A 27,302-nucleotide genomic window follows, 5' to 3' on the forward strand; every position below is an offset into this window, starting at 1 on the left:
AAATGAGCTATAACAAGGACAGTGATGATGGTATAACACATCTGCTCAAACTGAACACTTCCAAGCTCCAAATGCTTTATTTTAATCTTCTGTAATTGTTACTATAATGTCAGTAGAGTTTTATATTATTGCGACAGGTAGATATCCATCCTTGTCAGATATTGATCCGGGTAGCTAAATACTCTAATAATAATAATAATAATAATTGGTGGAACATTCATGCAATTAAGGGTTCAATTACATTCTGTTTACCACCTGATTTACATTGGTGATAATAGCACAATAATAAAAATAAAATGAAATAAAAACAAAACCTTTTTAAGTAAATAAAACATTTGAAAATACTTTATTTAAATAGTTAAGGTACTATTTCTGTGATTAGCACCTGGTTAAACTTCTGTGCTTAGTGAACAAGAGGTTTTTGTGCTGAAAGGTGGCAATCTGATTTCACACTCAGTGTGTGTGTGTGTGTGTTTCAATACATTTGGGTGTGAATGCTTGAATCTGCTTGTGTGAAATTTATAAAACTGAATCCTGACACCACTGTTATTTACTTCATATGTTATTGCTCTCCGTGTGAATCTACATTTGTCTGCCAAAAAACTGAAGTTCATGCAGTAATCAGTGTTGGCTCAAAGAACTGGCAGAGCACCACTAAACTGACAACATGACTCATATAATCACTAATCAGAGTAAAGAACCACCTTCATCCAAGAAAGCTCTTCCACCATGTTTTGATATGTGCTTGCGATTTGTCACACCTTGTGATTTACAAAGACAAAGCCTATAGATCACAATGAAAACACGGTTGTTTAAATGACAAGAACATGCATGTTTAACACAGCTGGTGTGTTTTTATAGAGAGTGGGGAACCTTGAGTAATTATGCATTACTCACGGCTAACTTCCAGGTGTAGGTAAGCTGGGGAATATCAATAAAAATCTCACTATACACAACTGTCTCTGCTTTCCTTATGCATGACCTATTTATCTCTGTCCATATCAACAGAACAAATCATTATATGTTATATATATCATTAAACTATCTTCACTAAGACATTATTTCATAACTTTAGCATATCCAAAGCTGTAAAATACATTAAAAAAGAAAGGAACTTGTGCTGCAGGTAAGGGGTTATCCATTTGAGAGGGGCCCTGGGAATAAAGTTCATGCTCTCCCAATAAAAGCAAATTTACTGGCCCCATGTCCCTCTAAAAAGTAATGGGAATAAGACATAACTTATTCCCTCAGTGAAAAGAAGAGAGAAAGAAAGCATTTCTGAGCTTTCATTCATATTTACGGTTGTGTATCTAAACGTGCGCCCGCTGTAGCTCAAGTGGAAAAAAATCAGAAGGCTTTGGCTGCCAGACTTTGTTAATGGAAAATCTTGAAGAGAGGGTGCAGGGCAGAGAGTCGATAGAAAAAGGAAAGGTAGAAGACTGCGAGAGGGAGACTGGGGATACTCTGAAAACATCATATAAACTATAGAAAAGTATAAAATAATGTCATATTTTATATACAATAAAGGTGTGAGGGTGTATTACATATCAGTGATATTTATAGGGTAACTTGGGTCACCCACACACATGTCAAAATACCCACCAGGTCAAGTCTCAAACAAACGTCTTGATCATTTAGAGTAGCCATTCAGTTGCATTAAAGGGATAGTTCACCCAAAAATGAAAATTCTGTCATCATTTATTCACCCTCAAGTTGTTCCAAACCTGTATGAGTTTCCTTCTTCTGCTGAACAAAGAAGATATTTTGAAGAAAATCGGTAACCAAACAGTTGATGGACCCCAGTGACTTCCATAGTCTTTTTTTCCATACTACGGGGGGCCCCTCAACTGTTTGGTTAACCGTATTCTTCAAAACATATTCTTTTGTGTTCAGCAGAAGAAAGAAATTCATACAGGTTTGGAAAAACTTGAGGGTGAGTAAATGATGACAGAATTTTCATTTGGGTGAACTATCCCTTTAAGATTGCATATTTCCAGTATTTCCTATGCATGCACTGTTACGTCTACATAAAAATAAACGAGGATTGACTTTTTTAATGAGTGAGTAATCAACGCACAGCTTGACATCATACATAAGCTCAAATTCAAACAATATGGGTATAGTCAGAGACAATTTGAATATTGGAACAAATTCCATATCATAATAATTTTAAGACACACACACACACACACACACACACACACACACACACACACACACACACACACACACACACACACACACACACAGTATATTACATGTATTATTATTACCTTGGTAGCTTTATTCCACATTATTCCATCGACACTTTCATAGCAAAACGTGTTTTATAGTCTATAAAATTGTTTAGAACCAACCCTCACACATCCTTGCTGTGGTTAACTGAAATGCAAATATTTTTGTCTGTGATGACCTAATATCAGCTGGCATATATTAACGGACCATTAAAATAAAGATAAACAGGCTGTCCGCTGGCAGGACGGTGTGGTCTGCTGATGTAATTGAGTGGTAGAGGTTAATATGCCGTCATATGGGGTGCTGGGGAGGTATGCTGACCCACGCTGCTTGCCCTCAGACTGGGAAAGAAGTTCTGACGAAAGGTCAGGCTCAAGTTTCAGACTGCACCTCCGCCATAGAGTATACCAGGTTAAAGGTCATATACCAAGAGACTCATATTAAAGCTCCAATCTTCAGTCAATCAACACTTAGTTAAAAGAGCTCCATAACAAGCAAGAGATTTAGATCTTGACCAAGCCTGTGCTCACATGGTGAGCTAGTTTTCTGAAGTTGTTATAATCAGTCTTCGAGCTACAATAACAAGTGCATATTTGGTCAATTGAATATGTAAAAGTTGAATAAAAATGCTGTGAATAGAAGCATTAACACTAACTAAATTAAAAGTTCTGATAATGTCCTCCAAGTAATATTTACCGGATTGTAATTAAAATACATGGAAGCCTCAGCATCAGAATACAAAATTAAACAGGTAATTAAGTTAAAATAGGTATAAAATCACATTGTGAGATACATGTCACAATGGAAACCACAATCATATGATATAAAGTTGCTATTACAAGGAATAAAGCTGCAATTATGAAAAATAGTCACAATTTCTTTTTTTTTAACTCTGAGGTGGAAAACTGGCTTCCATAGATATTCCAGTTCTAAGGGTAATGCGTCCCATTAGATTAAAAATGTCTGTAAGAAAAAAAAAAAAAAAAAAAAAACACATCAAGAACTATGAACTTGCAGTAAATCTGAGCTGCTTTTACAAGTTCCGTAACTCAATGTGCCAACTCAGAACGCTATACAAATAGCTGCTTGTTACTTTCATAACTTTACAATTAAATTAATGTCCATAACAACACACCACAGAGACATGTTTCTGAAAGACCAAATACATCTTCAAAAGAATCAAATATATCATATCAAAATTGAACAGCAGAACTTTAACATTAATCAAAAACTCTCAAATTTATGAGAGCCCTTTGTTAAATCCTTGCTGAAATGGAGAGCTTTCTAAAACTGAAGCACTTGAATAGCTTTCAGAAGTATTATGGTAGTCGTTACTCAAAAGAAGGATGGGGCCCCCATTAGGATGTGCTCTTTCAGACAATGCTGAGGCTTCTGGGATATCTCCAGCAGCCCGGCCTTGAGCGAACAATGGTCTGGACTTTTTTAAGATCAGTTTGATCCACTGTTAAAACAGAAATTGTAAAAAAGCCGAGCATCTCTTGTTTTACATTTCATTTTATTCTAGAAAAACTTTGGACAGCCAGGAGAAAGTTAAACAGACATGACAAGGCATTGATGGTAATATTAATCTTTTCAAACAGGAAAAAAGGGGATGTTATAAACAACCTTGAAGAAACGTATGGTTCAAATGCCTACTATTAAAGAATTCCGTTGACATTTCATGGGAAACCAGCAGCACAACTGCATTGTGTACACTAAGCTGTCTCCTTATGGTAAAAACACAGTACAGAACTCATGTTTACAGTACAGTAATGATATTTTGATAAGGATAACCTTAGCAGCTCTTCCAGCACGATTAATGTGCACTACTTTAACTGAAAGCAGCTCATTCTCAGAGAGGCTAGTGATGGCAGATAGACATATAACTAAAAACAAGAATCAGAAATGATACAAACTGTAAGGGGGTGGGGTGGGTGGGGGGTGGGGTTGTCATTTGCAAGGCCTGTAATTGAAAAAAAGTACAGCGCATTCAAAATACACATTTGATTCATTACATGCATTTCTTAAGAATCGATTATGACCTTGTCATTGCAAGCGCTATGCTATAGAGCTGTAATCGGGCCTTAAAAGTTCGGCCCGAAAAGGCCCGAGCCCGACATGTACATTTTGATTGACAGCTTTTTAAAAGCCCGAACCCGTTTACAGCCCGACTGTCCAAAAGGCCGTCTATCAGCAGTGATAAGAGTGTCGGAGAATAGCGCGGACACGCGCTTCACACCGCGAGCCGGCACACGCACCACTCGGCGGAAAAGGGAGAGAAAGAAAAAAAGAGACTGCGCCGCACGCACACAGCACCTTTGTCTTTCGTAAAAAAAGGAGTAATTTATTAATTTTTTAACATCATTTATTCATGACTAACGGAGGCTAGAGGCCACTTGGAAGTTGGAACAAAGAAATAAAATAAGTCCTCCAGAGACCAGCCTCCATTTCACCTCCTCAAGATCCATTTTCACGCTAATCTAAACACATCACCTGACCGCTCATTTACCACGCAACCCGAAGCGCGAGCCCGAGCCCGGCCCGAGCCCATGTAAAATAATAGAAATTAAGACCGAACCCGACCAAACCCGTCGGGTCCCGTCGGGTTCGGGCAAAGATCTTCAGCTCTACTATGCTATACCAGTTAAAGGTGAAGTATAGTTTCTGTGACACTAGTGGCACCTAGCAGAATTACCAAAAAAAAAAAAAGCATATTTTCGAACAACTATGCAAACGCCTCTTTCGCACATTGTGCTTCCTCAACTCAAACACAGCAAACACAGTGCTTGTGAAGGCAACAGGTAAACGTACTACTTTTAATAAAAGGTCCAACATATTAGGAATATGTTAAGCTGTGTTTCAAGTAGGCAAATACCTTGTCTAGGGCTAATGCATCTTGCTTGTATATACAATTTTTTTTTCACATGAATGCTTGATCTACACTGGACATATCACAGTAAACATATTGTAAACATATAACATTCTGTCTTTCTGAATGGGTGGATCATGATTCTGTATGGTATTGAAGAGTCCACTGTAGCGCGTAGCATCACAATTCCCCATTCACTTTGACGTGTTCATAACCTATATAATCTTTGAAGGTCTAAATTTTTGGCTTGAACTATGTAATGTATCAGCCATTGTCACACACTGGCTAAACACCCTCTGGCTTCACCTGCAATAGTAGCCATGCTGCACTATTTGAGCTGAAAATAGATTGATGGATCTGAGAGGGCCGCTCCCAATGTTTTGATGGTGACTTGGGAGCTCAATGTTTATACATTATGATTTGGTGGAGATGAACCTATGAATGGCATGCTAATAGTAGTCAATGAACAGTTAAGAGAAAGTATTTTAACATAAAAATCTTACATAATTCACCTTTAAGCTACAGTTTATGGTAGCCTGTATGATATGAAGTCACAATTGTAAGAGAGTAAAAAATAAAATAGTTAATTGTGAGCTAAAGTTCAAAAATAAGAAATAAAGATCGGAACAAATGTGAGGTATAAGTCACAGTTGTGGGAAATAAAACTGCAATTGTAAGAATTGTGAGAAACAAAACTGAGAAAGCCAATAAATTCTGAGCTATTAACCCTTTAACATGTACGATCACACCGGTGTGATTAGAACATTCAGTGTATCAAGTGCATCACACTGGCGCTGGCGTGTCACATGACATGCATGATGCGTCGCCATGGAAATAACAAGGTAATACGCTCTAAAATAATCACACTGGGGGTGGGGGGGTCAGCTAGAATATTTTAAACTTATGTGTGAAAGAGCAAAAGAGCAACCAATCAAATTGCTTAAAAATGTTTCAAGGAAGCACAGGAAATGTTGGTTGATGAGTTATTTATCTCCCTTAAAAGTTTGTTCCAGCCTATTCAATTCTTCCTACTGTGTTTCACAACATCACCCCATCATCAGTGTGATGCTGTGACCTCGGCTCCTACAGGATGGCTGACATTTGGGCCAGAACAACAGTGGCCATTGTTTCTACTTTCAAGGTTCAGGCCCATTCCTCATCCATGGTGTTCGATTACCTCCTTTCCAGGTGGTCCCCATAAAAAAAGCAATGTTAAAAGTGTGGGGCAGTGAAAAGGGGGAAGAAAACATATTGCATTTATTAAAAAGTCTATGAATAAGGTCTTCAGTGTGAGTAATCACAGCAGCTGTGGTGAGCATCTGAGACGTGCAAGACACAACAGAGGACTGTATGTAGACGCTGCCCCTACCTGCTGTTTCAAGACCAGCTTACCTTATTCAAGCCCTTCCGTTTGCGAAAGATAAAGCTGAGTTAACCTCACATAACTGAATCAAAGCCAAATCCGCCCTCATCAAACAAACAACCACCCAACAACCTCCTCTGCCATAAAGGGCTCATGGGACTCCATTATGGTCAAACTCTTAAAGGGTTAGTTCAGCCAAAGGCGAAAATCTGTCATCATTTACTCACCCTTATGTGGTTCAAGACCTGTATGACTTTCTTTCCTCTTTGAAACATAAAATATGATATTGTGAAAGAAATATTTAGTAATTTTATAAAATATTTTCAACTGTTTTTGTCCATTCAATGAAAGTCAATGTGGTCCAACAACTAAGTACCAATTGTAAGATATTAAGTTGCAAATAGAAGAAATAAAGTCACAATTTTAAGATTTTGTCACAATTACGAAAAAAAATTAAGTTGCAATTACAGGAAATAAAGTAAAATTTGTGAGACATGAAGCCACAATTATGAGAAATAAAGTCACAACTGTAAGGTATTAACACACAATTACAGGAATTTCTGAGATATTAAGTCACATTTGTGAGATATTATGTTGCAAATATGAGGAAAAAGTCACAATGTAGTTTATGAAGTCAAAATTATTAGATATCAAGCTGCAATTACAATGACAGTCAGTGTGGCCCAAAACAACACAAGACACTTTTGATTTTCATTGGATGGACATTAAAGCACTTTTTTTTTCTTTTTTTTTAAGAAAGTGATAGAAGTTTGGAATGATATTAGGACATTAGAATAATTTCACACAATGAAAATGAGGCATTTTGAACTGATTTTTCAAAGAAAAAATTACAACTGGTTTTCTCACCACTAAACCACTAGTTTTCAAAATATTCAAATGAATAACTTGCTTGTTTGTAAGAATGGACTCATTGAGCAGAATTTGTCACAATGAGCTTATTGTTTCTGCCTAAATGAATACATGATGTTAGCCAACTACATGATTTGAATTATCTTAGAACTGTACATTTCTGACATATGGACATTACTTGAACAGTCACATCTGATAACAGATTACTTTAAATTGTAATGTAGAAACATTCATTTTCTGTAAAGCTGCTTTGAAACAATATTGTGAAAAGCGCTATACAAATAAATGTGAATTGAATGTGAATCCCTGTCCCCCTGTCTATTCATTGACCTTTTGCCCTTCAGACATCAATACCCCTCCCCACTTTCTCTCATATTTCCTCTCTTCCCCACTACAAGGCCAGCTGTGGCTAGTTCAGCTTTCAGTCTATGCATTGACACCAGACTTCCAAACGCACCTCTGCTCTGGAGTTCATTAAAGGAAGAGTTTCATTAGAGTCCCAGCCAAAACATGTCACCAGGGACACTTTTACCCCACACCCTCTTTACCAGGTACTCTCACCAAGACGAGGCTGACACTTTGATAATCCTTCGGGGAAAAAAAAGGAGGCGCATAAAGGAGAAAGAGAGCAAAGAAGACAGACAGCGCACTGACCCTTTTCCTTTTGATGGAAGCTGACAGGAAGACTTTCTTTGATGATGACACTAATGATTACCAACAGGCCAACATATGGCTCAAAGGGATCTCTGTGCACCTCAATGCAGGCAGCACAATGACGGCAGCAAGCCCAAAACTAGCCGTGCCGCCGCCTGTACGAGGCTTAGAGGCACACAGGCGGGTTTGTGGACTTTAATCAATATTAATGTGATTTGGAGCGCGGCCAGCCACGTCAAACGGTCAGGGGTTCATACTTTGATTTGGACAGAGACTATCCACAGTGCACCTCAATGCGCAATGACGCACTCTGAGATTCGCATCAGTATTGTAAATAAAAACCACGCGACTGTTTACTTATAACATAAAACGAGAAGATCCTAGTGAGGGCAAAAACAACTCACTAAATTTCCATAGCACTAAATTGAACGTATTACAGGAATCTAAAAAACCATTTGCTATCATAAATCTATAAAATAAATATCTATGCTCCAATGCTAAATGGCTACAGTAGGTGTTGAAGCCTGCAGCATGGAAAAATGGTATGATTAAAAGAGAAACACAAAGGCAGTGTATTAATGTACTGTCTGAAATCTGAGTGGGCTGAAACAGAAACATGTGGTGAGCCTGGTTGTACGTTTTAGCACAAACAGGTGCTGGCTGATTTTAATGAAGTTAGACATACAAACCCTACAGTTCCTACAACCTTAAACAAGACACGTGTAAGCAACATGGACAATATCTTCATTTGTCTTTGCTAACCTACAATTGACCTGCTGAAGTCTCCGGACCTCTCTCTCTTACTGTAAAAGTATAAATCAGAAATTTACAGAACACTCTTTAATTACCATACCTCAGAGTAGTTCTTGATACTCATCTGCAATGAACTATTAGAACTGCAGTGTAGCTTTCATTGTACTTTGTCAATCTCAATTCCAATAAAAACACATTTGAGACAACAGTGGCAAAATAAATTGCAAGTAAAATATGATGAATTGATTACAGAATTTAATAATAGATTTTATATATATATATATATATATACAGTCGTGGTCAAAATTGATGGCACCCCTGATAAATATGATAAAAAAATGGCTGTAAAAAATAAATCTGCATTGTTTATCCTTTTGATCTTTCATTCAAAAAATTCACAAAAATCTAACCTTTCATTGAAGTAAAAGAATTGAAATTGGGGGGTAAATCACATTATGAAACAAATGTTTTTCTCCAAAACACGCTGGCCATAATTGTTGGCACCCCTAGAATTTTTTATGAGAAAAATATCTCTGAAGTATATTCCCATTAATATTTACCTTTTTTAGCACACCAGGGTGACTAGGAACATGAAATTGTCCAGCTATGACTTCTTGTTTCACAGGAGTTTAAATATGAGGAAACACAAAGGCCAAATTCCCTTAATCATCCATCACAATGAGTAAAACCAAAGAATATAGTTCTGATGTGCAGCAAAAAATTGTTGAGCTTCACAAAATAGAAAGTGGCTGTAAGAAAATATCTAAAGAATTGAAAATCCCCATTTTGACCATCAGGGCAATAATTAAGAAGTTATAATCAACTAAAGATGTTACAAATCTGCCAGGAAGAGGACGTGTGTCTATATGGTCTTAATGGATAGTGAGGAGGATGGTTTGAGTGGCCAAAGACTCTTCAAGGATCACAGATGGAGAATTGCAGAGATTACTTGAGTCTTGGGGTCAGAAAGCCTAAAAAAAAGTATCAAACAACCCCTACATCACCACATGTTGTTTGGGAGGGTTTTAAGAAAAATGCTCCTCGCTCCTCCAAGAACAAACTCCAGCATATTCAGTGGTCAGACACGACTGGATCTTCAAAAGGGACCGGATTCTATGGTCAGATGAAACAAAAATAGGGCTTTTTTGGCAGCAAACCCACAAGATGTGTTTGGTGCAAACAGGGATGAAGAGTACCCCATGCCTACGGTTAAATATACTGCTGGATCTTATATGTTGTGGGCCTATTTATTTGCTGGAGGTCCTGGACATCTTGTTCAGATACATGGTATTATGGATTCTAGCAAATACCAACAGATAAAAAATCTAAACCTGACGGCCTCTGCTAGAAATCTTATAATGGGCCGTGGTTGGATCTTCCATCAGGACAACGGTCCAAAACAAACATCAAAATCAACACAAAAATGGGTAACTGAGCACAAAATGAAGCTTCTGCCATGACCGTCCCAGTTCCCTGACCTGATGAGTGGAGTGAACTGAAGAGAAGAAGCACCAACATGGATCTGGGAATCTGAAGGATCTGGAGAGATTCTGTATGAAGGAATGATCGCTGATCTCTTGTCAGGTGTTCTCCAAACTCATCAGGCATTATAGGAGAAGACTCAGAGCTGTTATCTTGGCAAAAGGAGGTTGCAAAAAGTATTTAATAACAGGGTGCCAACAATTATGGCCAGCGTGTTTTGGAGAAAAACATTTATTTTATAATGTGATTTCCCCCCCACTTTCAATTCTTTTACTTCAATGAAAGGAGAGATTTTTGTGAATTTTTTGAATGAAAGATCAAAAGGATAAACAATGCAGATTTATTTTTTACAGCCATTTTTTATCATATTTATCAGGGGTGCCATCAATTTTGACCACGACTGTATATATATATATATATATAGGTTGGAAACGTTAAATCGCAGTATGCAGTATGCACTCCTTTCTGTGCAGGTCTATATTATCCACTCTTAAAATGGAAATGCTTTACCCAGACAGCTCTTGAAGGAGCAATTAAATCATTTGCATATCCAAAGTTTTTTTCCCCCCTTCTGTTCTTGTATATTTAATGACTGATAATGGAGGAATTTAGATGGGGTACTGAACAGAGGAAAGGAAAATTAACTTACGGTGAAGGCCTTCCAGGCAGAGGGGTGGGAGCAGGATCTGGAAGAAAGAGAGAGTGGGGATTTTTAACAACATGCTAGGAACAAATCGCCCACAAAGAAGCATAACACATGTGGCCAATATGGCTCGTTGGCATCATGGACTAAAGAATAACTACAGTGATCTCATCAGACCTACAGAGTTTCTCAAGATTTTTACTCTAAAGGTCTGAGGACGGTAAATTGCTACACTTATATGAAGATGCATTAAAACACATTTATTGCATAGGGCTTCAGGACATTCACAAGGGTCTTCATTCCAAATAAAGGGACCACTACTTTGCAACAGGTCCAAAATTATATGTGTGGACAACCTGAAGATCCAACCAAGTGACGTTAAAAAATTTATGTTATATATCGTTTGAATGGTCATCTGATTACTTTTCGCATACTGCTTTTCTACTGCCTACTGTTTACTACAGTTTTTCACCTACTAAATAGGCATTCCCGGATGCAGGGACTGAGAAATTCTATAAAAAATTCTAAAAAAAGTTTTATGTTTTGGCGAATTGTCAGCTAATTTATATAAATTTGTGTTATATGTCTATTTTCATTCGATCTGCTCAGGTCTGTTTCATTCGATGTTCAGGGTTTGTGTTAGAGGTGGACCTTTATTTAAAAAAAATCATGTTTTCGTATGATTCGTATGAATTTGCCACCTCATAAAATAGTTACGTTTTCCTGTGAGATCGGGTTGTTCTTTTATGTTTCACAGATGACAGAGTCACACAGGTTTGGAATGACATGAGGGTGAGTAAATGGCAACAATTTGCATTTTATACGAAATGCCAGGAACCGGGTTATCACAAATTAGGTGTTTGTGGCATTTGTTTACATTTAAATTGTAAAAGTTGAAACATAACTGAGATCCCTTTAATGTCTGCTGCGCTATCAAAGAGATGGGATGCGTTTAAATACACATACTTGAAGTTTTTCTGCAGTACGTCATCAGTCACCCGATTATGAAACCATCACAATATTGTAAAATTCCAAAAATACTCACCAAACTTGACAAAAAGGATTCCTGTGGTAGATACTGTGCCATAGGTGTTGGTAGCCACACACTGAAAGTAGCCGGTGTCCGTGGTGTCCAGGTTTCGGATTCTTAAGCGCGAGCCGTACGGAGTGGGCCTGTAAGAGACACGCCGTGGTTCCTGGACCACAGGAGCATCGTTTTTGAGCCAGCGGACTGTGGGTGGTGGATTCCCTGAAACGTGGCAATGTAACTCAGCTGTCTGTCCGAGGGAGGTAGTGATGTTATTCATCGGAGCATCCAGCCTTAGGAAGTGATCTAAAAGGACAAGACAGAAAAGATATTGAAAATGTAAAATATAGCTAACTCACTCAAATTACCCGAAGGGAATAATGTTGGAAAAAAGTCATATACGGGTGCAAGACTGACAGAACTAATCCTTTAAACATTCATTATTTGATGTGTTATAAATCAAGTTTTTCCAAGAGGCTTTTCTTAGTGTTTGTGGTCATTTGTAACTATATACCCACATACAATGTGCAACAAACCTCTAAGTTGCCGGTTAGGAATTCTTTATGATATTTAGTGGTTGCCACTAGGTGGTAAATCATTAGTTTGTCTCATTGGGATGGATAGCGCCAGAGGGGACAGAAGAACCTCTTGAAGCTTCTGGAAACTTCTGTCTCCAGAAAATCTGTCTTGCCAGGCCTACAGCTAACTTTGATAAGAGGCCAGCAAAAACATGACAACCCCTAATATTTCACGGGTGGTGGGAGGGAAATAAAAGCACTTGTAGTGAGCTCAGCAAATCTGACCCATTCTGGTCTGAGTAAGGCCATAGAGGGGAACTTCTGTAGTAACACTTCAAATCTATGGGAAAGTTACACAGACGGTGTGTTGAAACACTTTGTGGTAAAGAATCAAACCAGAATTGGGGTTATAGTAGATATACAATAGTATGTGTATGTGCTTGTGAAAACAGTGTGATCTTATTAGTATTAGTAACATGTGGTTTAACGTATTTGGATTTGTACAGTATAAACAAATGTTTTTATGCATGAACAAATTTCAAGATTTTTTTTATTGTATATAAAAAAAAAAGAGATTAAACATTTCACATTCCTAATTTAGCATTATAATGTTTAATAATAATTACGTTTTAGATGCTGATAATACATTTATATTGTACATTTCTCAAAACATAACAAAAAAAAAAGTAAATAAAAAATGGTATATTTGACATACAAATGCCAATGAATACTAATGAGATCATATTGGCGTGTTCCATACAAATAATAATTTAACCTCTGTAGAGTTCCTTGGGACTTCCTGTGGAGTCATATGATCGGTTTGGCAGACAAGCTCTGACAGGCTCTTGATGGCATCCTGACAAGCCCTACTCGTGCAGCCAAGAAGCAAAGAGTGAAAGTAAACTTTTCCTCTCACTCAGCGCGGATTTACTGTGAGCATATGATACATACAGTCCAACAATCTGTCAATACTTACTCATGATTAAAAAGAGTCTAATACACTAGGGCATTGTGCAGCGAACCTAATTACTGCTAACTAACTAACTAACTAACTAACTAAAGTGCAAAAGAGGGGTTCCCAAAAAATGTATAGTTCACCCAAAAATAAAATTTCTGCCATCATTTACTCACCCTCAAGTTGTTCTAAACCTTTATGAAATTTTTCTTCTGCTGGCTGAACACAAAAGAAGATATTTTGAAGAATATGGCTAACCCAAACAGTTGATGGGTTACTGACATTCTTCAAAATATCTTCTTTTGTGTTCAACTTGAAGTAAATTATGACAGAAATTTTCCCTTCAAGTCTGAATTTAAAGCGGTTTGTAACACAAGTTTCCCTTCTTTCTCTTCAAATTCAGAAGCATCTTCTAACAGGAGGCCAGACTATGGTGCAATGCAAGGAATGTGACTTTGACGAGAAAATTAATAAAAGTATATTGAGTAGGAGCCATGAGTGTGGTCCCCCAGGGTTACAGGCAGGGTAAGCAGCCGCAGGGCCCACAGCTGTGCAGGTACATCCACAATATTAGTCCTGCTGAGGTGGGGGTTGAATTCCACTGACTACCATTCACCTTTCAGAAACTCAAGCACTGTTTGAACTATACCAGACAGCAGTCTTCAGCAAACTGCATCTAGGGTTACCAGGAATCTGGTGGCAGATTTGAGCAGGATTTTGTTGACCACAACATTAACAGGAATATGAGGAATGGACCTGGGAAAAGCTGGCTTTTTCAGGAACTGGACTTAGGTGAATGAATGAAATTTTTTACCCTATACTTGACCCAACCTAAAATACAGTATTGACACTGTATGTTATCTAAAATACATACTTGATTCCATATATTTCAGATAAAAAAACAAAAAACAGGTGAAAAATCATATATATATATTGTTTTCTAAAAACCATTTCATGATCATGAGATTAGATGTTACTGAATATTATTATTTATTAACTTATTTTATTATATTGACAACCCTAGTTTTTTTTACAGCAAAAAATTGTTTGGTTTTTATAACAATAATAATATACGAGTAAATGTTTTGCAATAATGTTTACAACACCACTAATTTAAAAGCCAATTATGTTCATTTTGCAAATATCATTCTGTCTTTATAATATTGCACTTATTATTATGATTTTTTTCTACACAGTATAAATGGGATAGAAAATATAAAGCTATTTAGTACCACATCATCATATTTGGGGGTCCTTGGGATCAGAAAGCTCGAATGACATTAGACAGTGTTGCAAAGACAAGTCGCTGCAAATTCCCACCACAAAATATATTAATCATGCACTGTTTGAGGCCTTAGTCATTTCTTATGGTCACAATCTCAATATATGAACCACAGTGAGATACCTGAGGTCTGGGTGACAAGTGACTAATATACACAACTTTCAACCATTACTCCTCAACCATTACTCCAACATTCACACCTCCTCCCTTCTCCTTTCCCTACTCTCTTTTTACCGCCTTCTTGCTCTCGTTCCAGGCATGTCTGGTCTGAGTGTGGCTGAATGGAAAGCTACCTTCCTTCCCCTGGTGGATCTCTTCTTTATCCCTTCATCTTAATTTCCTCCATCCAAACATCAGCTCTCTTATAACAATATACAAATATGGTTATCCAAAAATGGATTCGTATGAAGAATACAACCACAGGGGGATCAGTTCCGACCCATAATGCAGCTGACTGACAAGCCTAATCTTTTGGACACTTCCACTTCCTTCTAATGATGTAAGCATGCGGTGACGGGTTATGAACTTCAGCCAGAAGGAACCAACCGCAAACAGACCCACAACGCACATGTAATTCAGTTGTTTATTTATCAGACTTCAGCAGATGATTTGAAGAAGTAATCTGACCATTTAAAGTTAGCGGAATCAAGACAATGGCATCTTTTGTTGGCAGAGTGGGTGTGTGTGGACAGTAGGCTCCTTACTTTAACTGTGCTGATAGTTATTGGAGGGGAGTGTGTGGGAAATGGATGTCCGACATATGAAATAGTCTTTTTTTATTTTTATAAATGGAACAGTTTATTGAACATTTAGACAAAATCTGAAAAGAATTGTAAAAAAAAAAAAAAAATGCATTGAAATATTAAATACCAATATAAAAGTTAGGTAACACTTTATTATAATGGTCCCCTTTAGACATTCTGTTGAATTTAAGTAAAGCTGCACCTACATGTCAACTAACTCACATTAGAGAATCAGTAGAGTATTAGTAGGCTGTCTGCTTAAGTAACTTTGCAAGTACATGTCACTTTACTCTACTAACCCTACCCCTAACCCTAATAGTCTACTAACACTCAACTAATACTAAATGAGAGTTAGATGACATGTGCAATGTTACTTAAAGTCAACAGAATGTCTAAAGGGAACCATCAATATAAACTGTAACCAAACGTTCTTCTTACATTTACTTCATCAAAATTGTTAAAGATTTCACAGCAAAAAGACATGCTAAACACTTGCTAAAAAAGTAAAAACTATCAATTAGATGGCAAGACAAGTAGAAGATTGTGTATAACAGTTTTGATCATGTTGATCATTTAGAAATCCATATATCAAATATGATATAATAGGCTTAGGCTTAGGGCTAAGAGGGAAATAATCAAAAATCAATAATCAAAAATCATTTAAATACTAATTGCGTGGAAAAAGACTGCTCCTGAACAGAAACAGAAAACAGAAACAGAACAGAAACAGTAAACTGAACAGAAAAACAGTCATGTCAACAGCATGTTTGAGATAAAATATATGACACATATGATATTTGAAGAAAACTGAGAAAGATCAATGTAAAAAATAACTGGAATCAATCAATATTTTAAAGTTCACCATTTTCAATTAAGCAGTAATGTGTCAAATTGTGACATTAAATATAAATAAATAAAATAAAGATGCAAAAAGTGTAAAAATAATACTTCACTGGGTGTATTTAGGCTAATTAATTAAAAAAAAAAATAGATAATTGGAGATGTGGCGAAAATGATAATGGCTTATACAGTATATATATGCATTTACAAATTAAATAAACTAGTAAGAGTTTGAAAAGTGTGTTTTAGAAGAGTTAGCTTTCTACAAATACCCATATACACAAAAAAGATACATCACATATCTAGCAGACATGAATTACTGTAAGATCTTTTGTTTCTTTAAAACCTTTCTGTTTTCTGACCTAAAGCATAAGTCAGCCGCAGGTCAAAAGAAAAAGCCTCGGAGTCAAAAGAAAGTTCTTGTGTTGACAGCTGATGCCAGGCAACAAATCCGACTGAGATTTAAATATGAATCCCAAAGCAATTAGGACCATTTGGAGAAATCACATAGCGGACATAATGACTCCAATTCTCTTATTAGTTTAATTACTACTGGTTTGGTTCAAGACAGGAAAAACACTTAAACGAAATGACAAATAAAAGAACGATATAAAAGGGTCTTGAAATGGAAGGAATGGAGTGCTGATATTATGTGTTTGTAAGTATTTGTATTTGATAGAGAGTGAAAAAAGAAAGAGAGAGAGAAAGTGCTGTATGATAGCACTGAAATTTAGTGATCTTATGGAAAATAAGTTCTTGCTTTGAATTCTCCTGACTTTTGTTCCAACTTGCATCAATAACGATAGCACAGACACAACAGATCTAGGTTTACCATGAGCACGGAAACCCCCGAATTAGTGCGCACTGTACCAGACTGAGGAATTAGGATAACTTAAGAAACATAACTAGCTTCTTTCAAAATGCTGTCATCCTAGAGCTCACATGTTCCTGCTAGTAATGCTGTCTGCTTTGGCAATCAAAACTAACATTCATCTCTAGACAAAACATCCAGCAATCGCTGCCGATCTGTCACATTACTGTAGACCTAATGGTGTCCCTGAGTGGCCTATCAGAGCTGGGCTAAAACTCACCTCTTTCAGCTCCGCTGGACATGTTCCAACTGGAGGCGGCCACCACGTTTGGGTCTGAGGGAATCTCTGCCCCTGTAGATACAAAGCAAAGAGAGAAAGTCAAGGAGAGGCACATTTCAGACTGTGGTATCCTGGTACAGCAAAGGTAGCGTATTCATGTACCATGGTATTTAAACTGATACTTCAACATATTTAAAATAAATACTATTGTAATACCATGGTCAATGGAACAGGTCCAGTGTCTGGCTCATATTCATCTACTATAAAGTACATATCTAAGTATACTGATAAAACTAATAACTGGAAACATATACACATAGGATTAAAAAAAGAAATAACCTTCATCTACATAACTCGGTCAGGCTGATTCAGTCATATTAAATTACATTGATTGGATTATAACCAGTTATTGCATTATAACCAGTTATTGCATGGCTCATGATCAATTGTGGCATTGTGTGGTCAGATATTGTATCATGGCTGTTAAACTATTTGACACTGCCTGCAAATTTTCCTACACAGACAGCTCTTTTTCGTCTCACTTAATAAATGTTTCTTGCCAATTTATTTATTTAGCAAGTATGTAATAAGTGGGATAATGTACAGTGAGCCAGTCATTATTGCACAACAATCCCTTCAGGATGATACAAGTCAAGACCCCTCTGCGTATAGTCTTCCTGTTCACTCTGTGGGTTTATTCTGTCAAAATGAACATTACCCATTATTTAATTTAGATTTTAAGACATGAAGTACAGTTTTTAGGTTAACTGACAAAACATTTGAAACAATTCTAGACATTGCTAGCCATTTTTTATAAATCCGGTTCAGTATCAGTTCAATGTTCACTTTTGTGAGAGCAATGATAAAACATATATACAACAAGAATGTGAAATTAAAGAGACGGCCATGTTGCTATTAGCGCTCTGTGTGTGTTCAGGAGCGTGCAGGTAAACCTGCCTCTAATATATGAAGATTACAGACTTGTTACTGTACAAAGAACATTTTATTATAGTGTAGCAGCACAATATGGGCAAGTGTTGACAGGTTCAGAGTTAGTGATGCTCGTCTTACAATGGCCCCCTTTGAGTCAGACATTTTACAACAGAACACAATAAACAATGGACTGGGGCAGGACAGGAGTCCGAACAGAGGTGCAAGGTGCTCCAGGAATGTACGCCATTAGTTAATTTTCTCCCTTCTGTGCGTGTGCCTAATCAGAGACAGTATAAAAAGTAGACAGACTAAATAAATGATAAAAAAAAAGAATCCCAATGCATGGTGGCTGCAGGAAAATACCTTTCGATTAAAAATGGGAATCAGCTTATTTGTAAAGGCAGCACCTGATCAAGTCCTTACTCTGTTTAGAACATATCAGTATGACTAGCAGATTGAAATTTTGTCAATTTTCTCAATGGTTTAGCAAACTGTTGTTTTCAGCTTGTCTCTATTTAAAGCAGAACTCGGCAACTCTAGCGAACTCTAGTCACTTCTTCGCTGATTTTCCCTTTTGTTGTCGCATGTTTTCCCCACGAGCTCCCCCTACAGCTGTGGGAGGGTGTATATTTCACAACACGGTCGTAAAAAACTCACTTGCGGCGGCCTCCTCCCCCTCTCTACCGCTGCTCATGTGCGTTTGTTTTGATCGGAGCAAGCCAACTGTATCGTGTGGAGCTATGTCTACCGAGGTGGGTAATCTGGTAATACATCATACATGCGTGTGTGTTTATGTCGAATTGCCGTAAAGCAATTCGTGTTTCGCGCTCGTTCTCGTTCTCGCTTCTCACGAGACTTCCAATTTTTATCTTGCCGGGACGCGATATTTTTTTTCCCGGGATGGTAGGGGAAGACTCATGAATATTCATTAGGGAAGTCATCCCTGATTGGTCTGATGACCTACCCCTAACCCCACCCCTAAACCTACCCGCCACTGGGGGTCTGATGACCTACTCCTAACCCCGCCCTAAACCTACCCGTCACTGGGGTTAAGACCAATCAGGGATGACTACCCTAATGAATATTCATGAGTCTTCCCCTACCATCCTGGGAAAAAAAATATCGCTGCCGGGACGGTAGTCCCCAAGTTGCAAGGTTTGTTTTCCGCCTGGGAACGCTGGGGCAGACTGATCTCATGAAATGGCGTATGTATGACACGCCAATTCGTATTTCCATTTTTGGCGTGCTATCAACACGCATAATCGCTTTTCAGCGTGTTTATCAACGCCGTTGACTTAACGTTACATTACTCTCTATATAAATATATATGACTTACCCCAACCCCGTCCCTAAACCTACCCGTCACTGGGGTTAATACCATTTATGAGTCTTCCCCTACCATCCTAGTAAAAAAATATCGCTCCCCAGATGTAGATTTACATTTTGCTTCGTTTCGCTCGGACATTTAACGGCGTAGACATACACGCGGAATCACTCGGACATTTAACGGCGTAGACATACACGCGGAAGATGACGGCGTGGACATACACGCGGATAGCTCAAAATGCGTATAGATAACACGCCACTTGACTTGAAAGTGGCATGTATGTTTACGCAAAGTCATGATGTCATGTTGGCTGGGGGGAGCGGGGAAAGTCACCAATATCACCAGAACAGGTTGTTTAACCATCCAAATGATTTCTAGACAGTTTTAATAAGTTAAAAAAGTGACCAAGTTCTGCTTTAAATTGATATGGGTTGTACTTGCATGACTAGTCCTGTGACAAAGAAGTACTCTAGCATACTTTGCTAAAAACATTTAGAACATATTATGGAAAAAATATACTTCAAAAGAATATACTTAAGTGTGAACTGAATGTAATGTTTATGGACACTTAACTGCATGTTAATTGCAATTAAATGAAAATGTATTAGTTTAAATGTCCACAAAAATTTGAAGCAGTACTGTCAACATTGATAATAATAAGAAATGGCATAACAATCTAAGAAATTCGAAAAGATCAGTAGTAGTTTGCATCCCTGGAAATTGATGTCAGTTGTTTAACATTTTTTTATTGTAAACAGTTGGTAAATACTGCTGTATTGTCTAAAAAATAAGCTTGACCAACCTGAACATTTTTCTTTAGCTTAGTGTTGTTAGATGTTAGATCTATGAAATTATTTTAGTTAGTCATGTTTTTCCTCATTAATTTAGATAAAAGCTGTACTTACATGACCAGAAAATCATTTGGCTACTGAGTAAACTGACTGACTTGCTTTAAAAAGCAGTTTGGTCTGACTGACAGACAGCTTAAGCTTGAGTAAACTCTAAAACAGTGCACATTCACTCTTACAACCTTGAAGACAAAGACTTCGGTCAACAATGTCTACCAAAGCAAACGTGTGTGCATTTGCGTCTGTGCATGAGTGCATCCCTATGTAAAGTAGAACTGTGGTAATGGATGACTGGGCTCACATCGGAGGATTCATCTCCAGTGTGTTGGTAGTCTCTGCTGGAACTACAGTGTGGGAGAGGGGCCTTTTTGTGAACATCTCATTCCACCTAGTTCCATTATCGCCATAAACAGAAAGGTGTGTGATCATTCCAAAATATTACACAATTAAAAATAAACACTATACTGCTCTGTTTTGAGTGACCATCCTATGGAAGCAGCATTTTATGGCATCATGGGACTATCGACGATGCCTGTTCCAAAAAGTAGGTCTGTCTCGGAGAAGGGAATCATGGAATACATAGTGACAAACTTAGTAAATATTATATGAAATTTAATTTAATTAAATTACAGTAAATAAAAAATTTGTAAATAGTTATTTAATGTTATACATTTAATTAGTTATTCAATGTTACCAATGCTTTGGCAATGTAAAGACACCATGGCAAAAAAAGCCAAAAAACCTTGAATCTGAATCTTAACAACATGCTAACATCAATCTAAAAAAAAAAAAAGTGCTGCCCGTGTAGAGTGTTCCAAATCGGTCACTTATGAGGTTAGATGCTCCATGATGGATATAGGACGCTTTCTTAGGAGGCAGCCACACATGTACTCTAGGCAGCAAGGAAGCTTTTTTTTTTTTACCAAACCTCTAGTGGTGGTGTGAAATAAATAGACAAATCTCACAGCTAGAGAGTGAAAGGGTGGAGAAAGAGATAGACAAGCGGCAAAGTGTGAACACAGAGGTGTTATTACGTTAACTGGGTGATAATTTAATGTTAAATATGCCTGGTGTTAGAAAACATGCCACTTTAATGAGCTGCTGATATACACACACACACCTGTTAGTGCCAATGTTGTCTTGTGAGGCACATACACACACACACACACACACACACACACACACACACACACACACACACACACACACGCTCGTTGCTGGAGTAGAAACCAACAGCTGCAGGGGCAGGTGGTTTAATGCCCCTCCATGATGACATTGACTACAACTGCAAATTACACTCATTAGTGATGTATCTATGACAGGTCACTTCATCTGCTCATTACATTCTGACCATTACTCATTATGGCATGACCTGTCACTTTCATCTATGAGTGATCCAAGTGTGGCCTCAAATTAGGATCATCTAAATATAGTTTATAAGTGTCATATTTCAGTAACATTTGTTATGGTATATTCATCACTTTTAACATGACAAACACACTACACTACACTACACTACACACACACACGTTATGTCTATTCAACTAATGTGTATCATCTGCCACAATAATGTATTATAATTACTTTAATCTGGGAGCTAAAATCAGTATGTCCATCCATACAATGAATCTGAATCTTTTTTCAAATGAAAGCCCCATTTAAAATACGTTTCAACTGGAGCGACACAGGTCAGCTGAATAGAACAAAACAGATGACATGCAGTTTTACTGCAGTCCACATCTGCAAGCTACCCATCATTAGCTAATCATGAAATATTAGCCAAATTGCAGTGTAATTTGGAGATTACCTTTCTAATGTTGCCAAACAACAAAGGCAACTGTAATTGGGAACATTTGTTAATTATGACCTTAAAGGAAAGCAGTACACCTAAAAATATCAAGCAAGGAGGAACAGGAAAGCCTGGTACAGTATACAATAAGTACATGTATGTGAAAGCACATAAAGGTTGCAGGTTCAGTCCAGTTTCTGACTTATTTTCTTTCTCTCCACTTATTGCATATGATTTCAAAGATAAATACAGATGTTGATTCTCTCTATTCTTCACTATTTTACAAACAGATGAGACTATTCTTACAATATGGAAAAAAATAATAAAAGATTTGAAATAAAATACACAAACAAAAGGCAAAAAATATGAATGTATCTTTCAGCAATCATAGAGAAGATAGATAGATAGATAGATAGATAGATAGATAGATAGATAGATAGATAGATAGATAGATAGATAGATAGATAGATAGATGTTCTTTGCAGATGTTTTCTAACCAAATTGACACAAAGGCACTATTGACGTCAGAGAGTTCAGAAATGAACAAAGTCTTCACCTCTAATACATAATGAGATCATAATTACTCTGTCAGTATATAATTGTAAGTTTCCCTTTAAAGGGATACTCCACTTTAAAATGAAAACTCTGTCATCATATGCTCACCCTCATGTTGTTTCAATCCTTTATGAATTTCTTTCTTCTGCTGAACAGAAAGGAAGATATTTAGAAGAATATCAGTAACCAGACAGTTTCTGGTCTCATTGACTTCCATAGTATATTTTTTTCCTACTATGGAAGTCAATGAGACCAGAAACTGTCTGGTTACTGATATTCTTCTAAATATCTTCCTTTCTGTTCAGTAGGGGTGGGCGATATAGCCTCAAAATGATATCACGATATTTCAAGAATATTTGCGATAATGATATTTATGACGATATAGAAAAAAAAGTTGACAAATTTTTTTTTATTACATTTATCTCACCTAAATGTTTGCTCACTCGTGTTTTTACAATTGGGTAATTTTGTTTTTAAGATTTTACACAACACAAGGAAGCTTGATTTCAATCTTTGAATTAAATTGAAAAAAGTAGCAAAAAAAATAAATAAAATAATAAAGATACAAATAAAGAGAAAAGTTTTTGGGTAGGTCTAACATTAGTATTCAGAAATGCTACAGAAACTGAATAAGGTAATCAAATGTAAAATAACACTGATAGTCCTGACTAAATTAAATACATAGGATATTAATTCTGATTCCTTACAATGAAAGCTATCTTTTGTTGTTTTGACTAACTTACAACATTAATGACAGACATATGGCTGCTGTCGCTTTTAGAGCTAGTGCCCGGATCCATTACTGTTTTCATGATACTGACTGTCACACTGTCACACGCGTTTTATGCTTATTTCAGACATAACCGACTGTTCATGAATATACTAACCATGACCGGCATTTTGATACAATTTTGCGTGTTTTCCCCCCCGTTAAAGCGATATAATCCGCGAAAAAAAACTTTTGTTACTCGCGAGCTGTTTGTGAGACGGCTTTACTGTATGTATGCACGCAGAGTAAACAGAGCGCGCGAGAGTACTGAATAGTTTAAAATCGCAAATGTTTAAACTGATAAGACTTAAAAAGAAGTAAAAATGGTCAGCTTTAGTTACGATGCAAGTAACCGTCATGTCCTGACTGCTAAACACGAGTGTTGTATCGACGCTTGACTTGTGCAGCCCATTTTGAGAGCGAGAGAGAGAAGACGCGGCGCCGCTGAACACTCACCCGGTTGGTAAAATTGCGTCTTGGAGAAAGTTTTTAAATTATTGATTTGATCGTCATTGGAGGCTGACTTGCTGCTCTCGCGCTCAGACAGCTGTTGTTTTTGTGCGTGCTAGGGAACGTAATGTGCCATATGTCATTGCCTTGCTATATCAGTGATATCGCGATATGATGCTTTTTTATCATGTAAAAATTTATACCGGTATTATCGTGGACGGTATGATATGGCACAGCCCTACTGTTCAGCAGAAGAAAGAAATTCATAAAGGATTGAAACAACATGAGGGTGAGCATATGATGACAGAATTTTCATTTTAAAGTGGAGTATCCCTTTAAGGAATTAAATAAAACGAACAGCTGGCTGTGTCGTTACAGAGTTGCCTGATCTTCCTGGGTTCGAACAGTGCATGTCGAGTCGACCTTAATGAATTATTAGCATAATTATGTCGGCATTTGGATGTGAATGGAAAATGTGAAGCTAGCTGGGTCAGAGACAATAAAGCTTTTTAATGATAGGGAGAATGTGAGGGAAAAGCCCAGGCTGATGATTCCGACCATAAACTTTTGTGTTTGGAGGTGGGCACTGAGCCCAGCACAAACGCTGAAGTTTTTCTTGGCTAGGTGTTTCCTCTACTGTCACAACCCTGGAGCAAACACCCACCTCAGACACGAGAGTAAATCTGAGTGAGAGAGAGAGATGGAGAAGATCCATGGTAGAGGAACATGGTTGTTTCACCTTCTCAGGTGTCACCTGATCCATATAAAAGGATAAGCAAGACTCCATCTGAATGCACTACAGGGAACAGGAACCAAGCCACCCCCAAATCCTCCACCACCTACCCCACCGTCCTGTCTCAGGAAACCGAGCTGTAATGTGATAACCCTGTTCGGGCTCCAGGGACCCAGATGGTCCGGTATAGACCAAGCGTAGACAGGCTGGAGACCAGGCAGTGAACCAGGGTGAGCGCTGGCCATGGACGGCTGTAATACAAGGACCTTTCCCATTAGCACAACAAACACCAGAGCAGAACAAAGCTCTGATGCAGCTGAAAGGTAGTCCTCTCCTCCGGTTAGCCCTCCTTAGCAAGACAACAGCCAGGCCCACCGCTGGGCATCCCTCCTGGGAGCTAAGGGAATGTGCTAGCATTAGCCCCAGGGTGAAAGTACTTAGCTGTAAATAATGGAGCATTTAAGCAGCATTTTTGTGAAAAAGCACTCATAAGAGATTTTTTTGTTGTTAAATTTTTTTTTTTTTACATTTCTGGCAAAGTTAGTACAAAGACAAACCCTGCCTCCAAATATGGTGCTGTGAATGGCAGTGAAGCGACGCAACTCACCGTTAAAAAAAGTTTCACACCAAGTAGCTATTAGACAGTATGCGATTTCGTATGCAGCAAAAGCAACTAAACAAGATGTTTGATGTCTTGATAAATAAATAAATCATTTCATTCAGTCATTATATCTGTGAAAAAATAATGGGAATGGGTCATCTCATGGTCCCCATTAAAAAAGTCTGACTGTTTTCAAAATAATAAGCTTCCAGTGACTAGCGGTGTAACCATATACTATATCTTTTTTTTCTTTTTTTTTATGTGACACGTATTGTATTGTGTATTGTGTATTGCGTACATGGTTTCATTGCCAAGCTTGAGGGAGTACAAACTCTTGTAAACTGTCCTCTATCTATTATGTAATATGTATCAATACTACTGAATCAGTATTTTTGGGTGGTCGATTTAGAAAGAAAAACAAACCAATTTGAGTTCCTAGGCACCATTTTACATAATCTTTTTAGTGGAATATTTAATTATAATAATTTTAGTGGAATATTTTACTGTAATAAATGTTCTCAATTATATAGCTGTATTGTTTTTTAGTTTTTTTTGTAGTATTTAGAGTAAAACAAAAACAACTGATCACAAAATATGGCTATTAAATTATAAATCATATAATTTAAATTATGTATAATTTTATTTTATAATTTTATTAAATCAAACTACATGTATATGTATACACATATGTATATATATATATATATATATACATATATATACACACACACATACACACACATTATTTGATAATGTATTTATGTATTATGTACAGTATAATGTAACAAATACAATAATACACACACGAAAAAGCTTTCAAAGCTTGAAAAATAAATCTTTTTTAACATTAGAAATGCCTTTACTGTCACATTTGAATAATTAAATGTGTGCTTGCTAAATAAATAAATAAATAAATAAATATAATATAATATAATATATATATATATATATATATATATATATATATATATATATATATATATATTGTTTTTATTAGTAGTTTGTATTGTTGCCAACTACTTTTTCAGAGATTACCTTGGCTGTAACAGAACTACTTTAAATTATGATTAGCTTATAACCTGGCAAGCTACAGTTTCAAAGCAGCTTCCTCAGCGCAGGCTAATGTGTTGCTGAAACAGCAGTGCAGCACACAGGCTGATGGGTATTATATCGGGACATCCCATGCAATCAAGATCAAGAGGGAGATTAGCATATTGCTGAAAGCACCCAAACCACTTCAAAGCCGGTGCATCGTTTACATACGGTCTAATTTCAGGGGCCAGGAGTAATGTTTGGTCAGACGTGCAACACGTCACAAACATGATATTGCTTTACCATTTAACGACCCGTGTACTCACACGACGCAATCTCTGGGCATATCGGGTCACCCTGAGATCTCACAGGAGCATTTCGGAATGTGCTCTGCTGGTTACCACCTACTGTAGAAGTCATTTGTTTTCTGCTGACAGGCAGGAGAAAGTGATCTTCCGATGCCAGACCGTCAACATGCTGAAATCCTCCACTGGCGTGGAACAAGCCTTTCGCATTATCCGAATCTGGACACAAGCACGGTCTCAGGTGAAGAGAGAAAGGCATGTACAATGTGATCGGTAACAGCACTGCAAGAGCCTGTCAGCATTACAAAAAGATCCCATATGCAATGCAACTCACATAAACTCACAACACGGCAACCTCGGTACAAGGAGCATTTGAGACGGATAAGAACCGGAGATGCCCTGATTATTGTGAGACAATTTAAAATGTCATAGCAGTCTAAACCTCACAGGAGGCCCAGGGTTTGATACAATTCCTCATGATCAGAATTACCAAACGCTTTCTCCAGTCTTTCCCTAACCTTGATAGAAATAATAGGGAGAAATGTAATGAACAAAGCATGCCAGTTGGACGAGTCGTGGAGCATCTTAAAGCGTTTAAAAGCAGTGATTGTCTCCTGCCTAAGGGATGATTGCAG

The 27,302-nt window shown here is 37.4% G+C and overlaps 1 protein-coding gene across 1 annotated transcript in view; it reads right to left on the reverse strand.

Moving 5' to 3' along the window:
- ror1 (receptor tyrosine kinase-like orphan receptor 1) overlaps positions 1–27,302 on the reverse strand; it is a 111,657-nt gene that overhangs the window by 13,662 nt on the left and 70,693 nt on the right. The window contains exons 2-4 of the mRNA XM_084426772.1: positions 17,326–17,397; positions 11,915–12,202; positions 10,876–10,912 (exon numbers count right to left, since the gene is read on the reverse strand). Coding sequence (XP_084282898.1) covers positions 10,876–10,912; positions 11,915–12,202; positions 17,326–17,397 — 397 coding nt within the window. The remainder of the gene's footprint in view (positions 1–10,875; positions 10,913–11,914; positions 12,203–17,325; positions 17,398–27,302) is intronic.

The sequence above is a fragment of the Rutilus rutilus genome (genome assembly GCF_951802725.1).
Source record: "Rutilus rutilus genome assembly, chromosome: 12".
In the NCBI taxonomy this organism is placed as follows: domain Eukaryota; kingdom Metazoa; phylum Chordata; class Actinopteri; order Cypriniformes; family Leuciscidae; genus Rutilus; species Rutilus rutilus.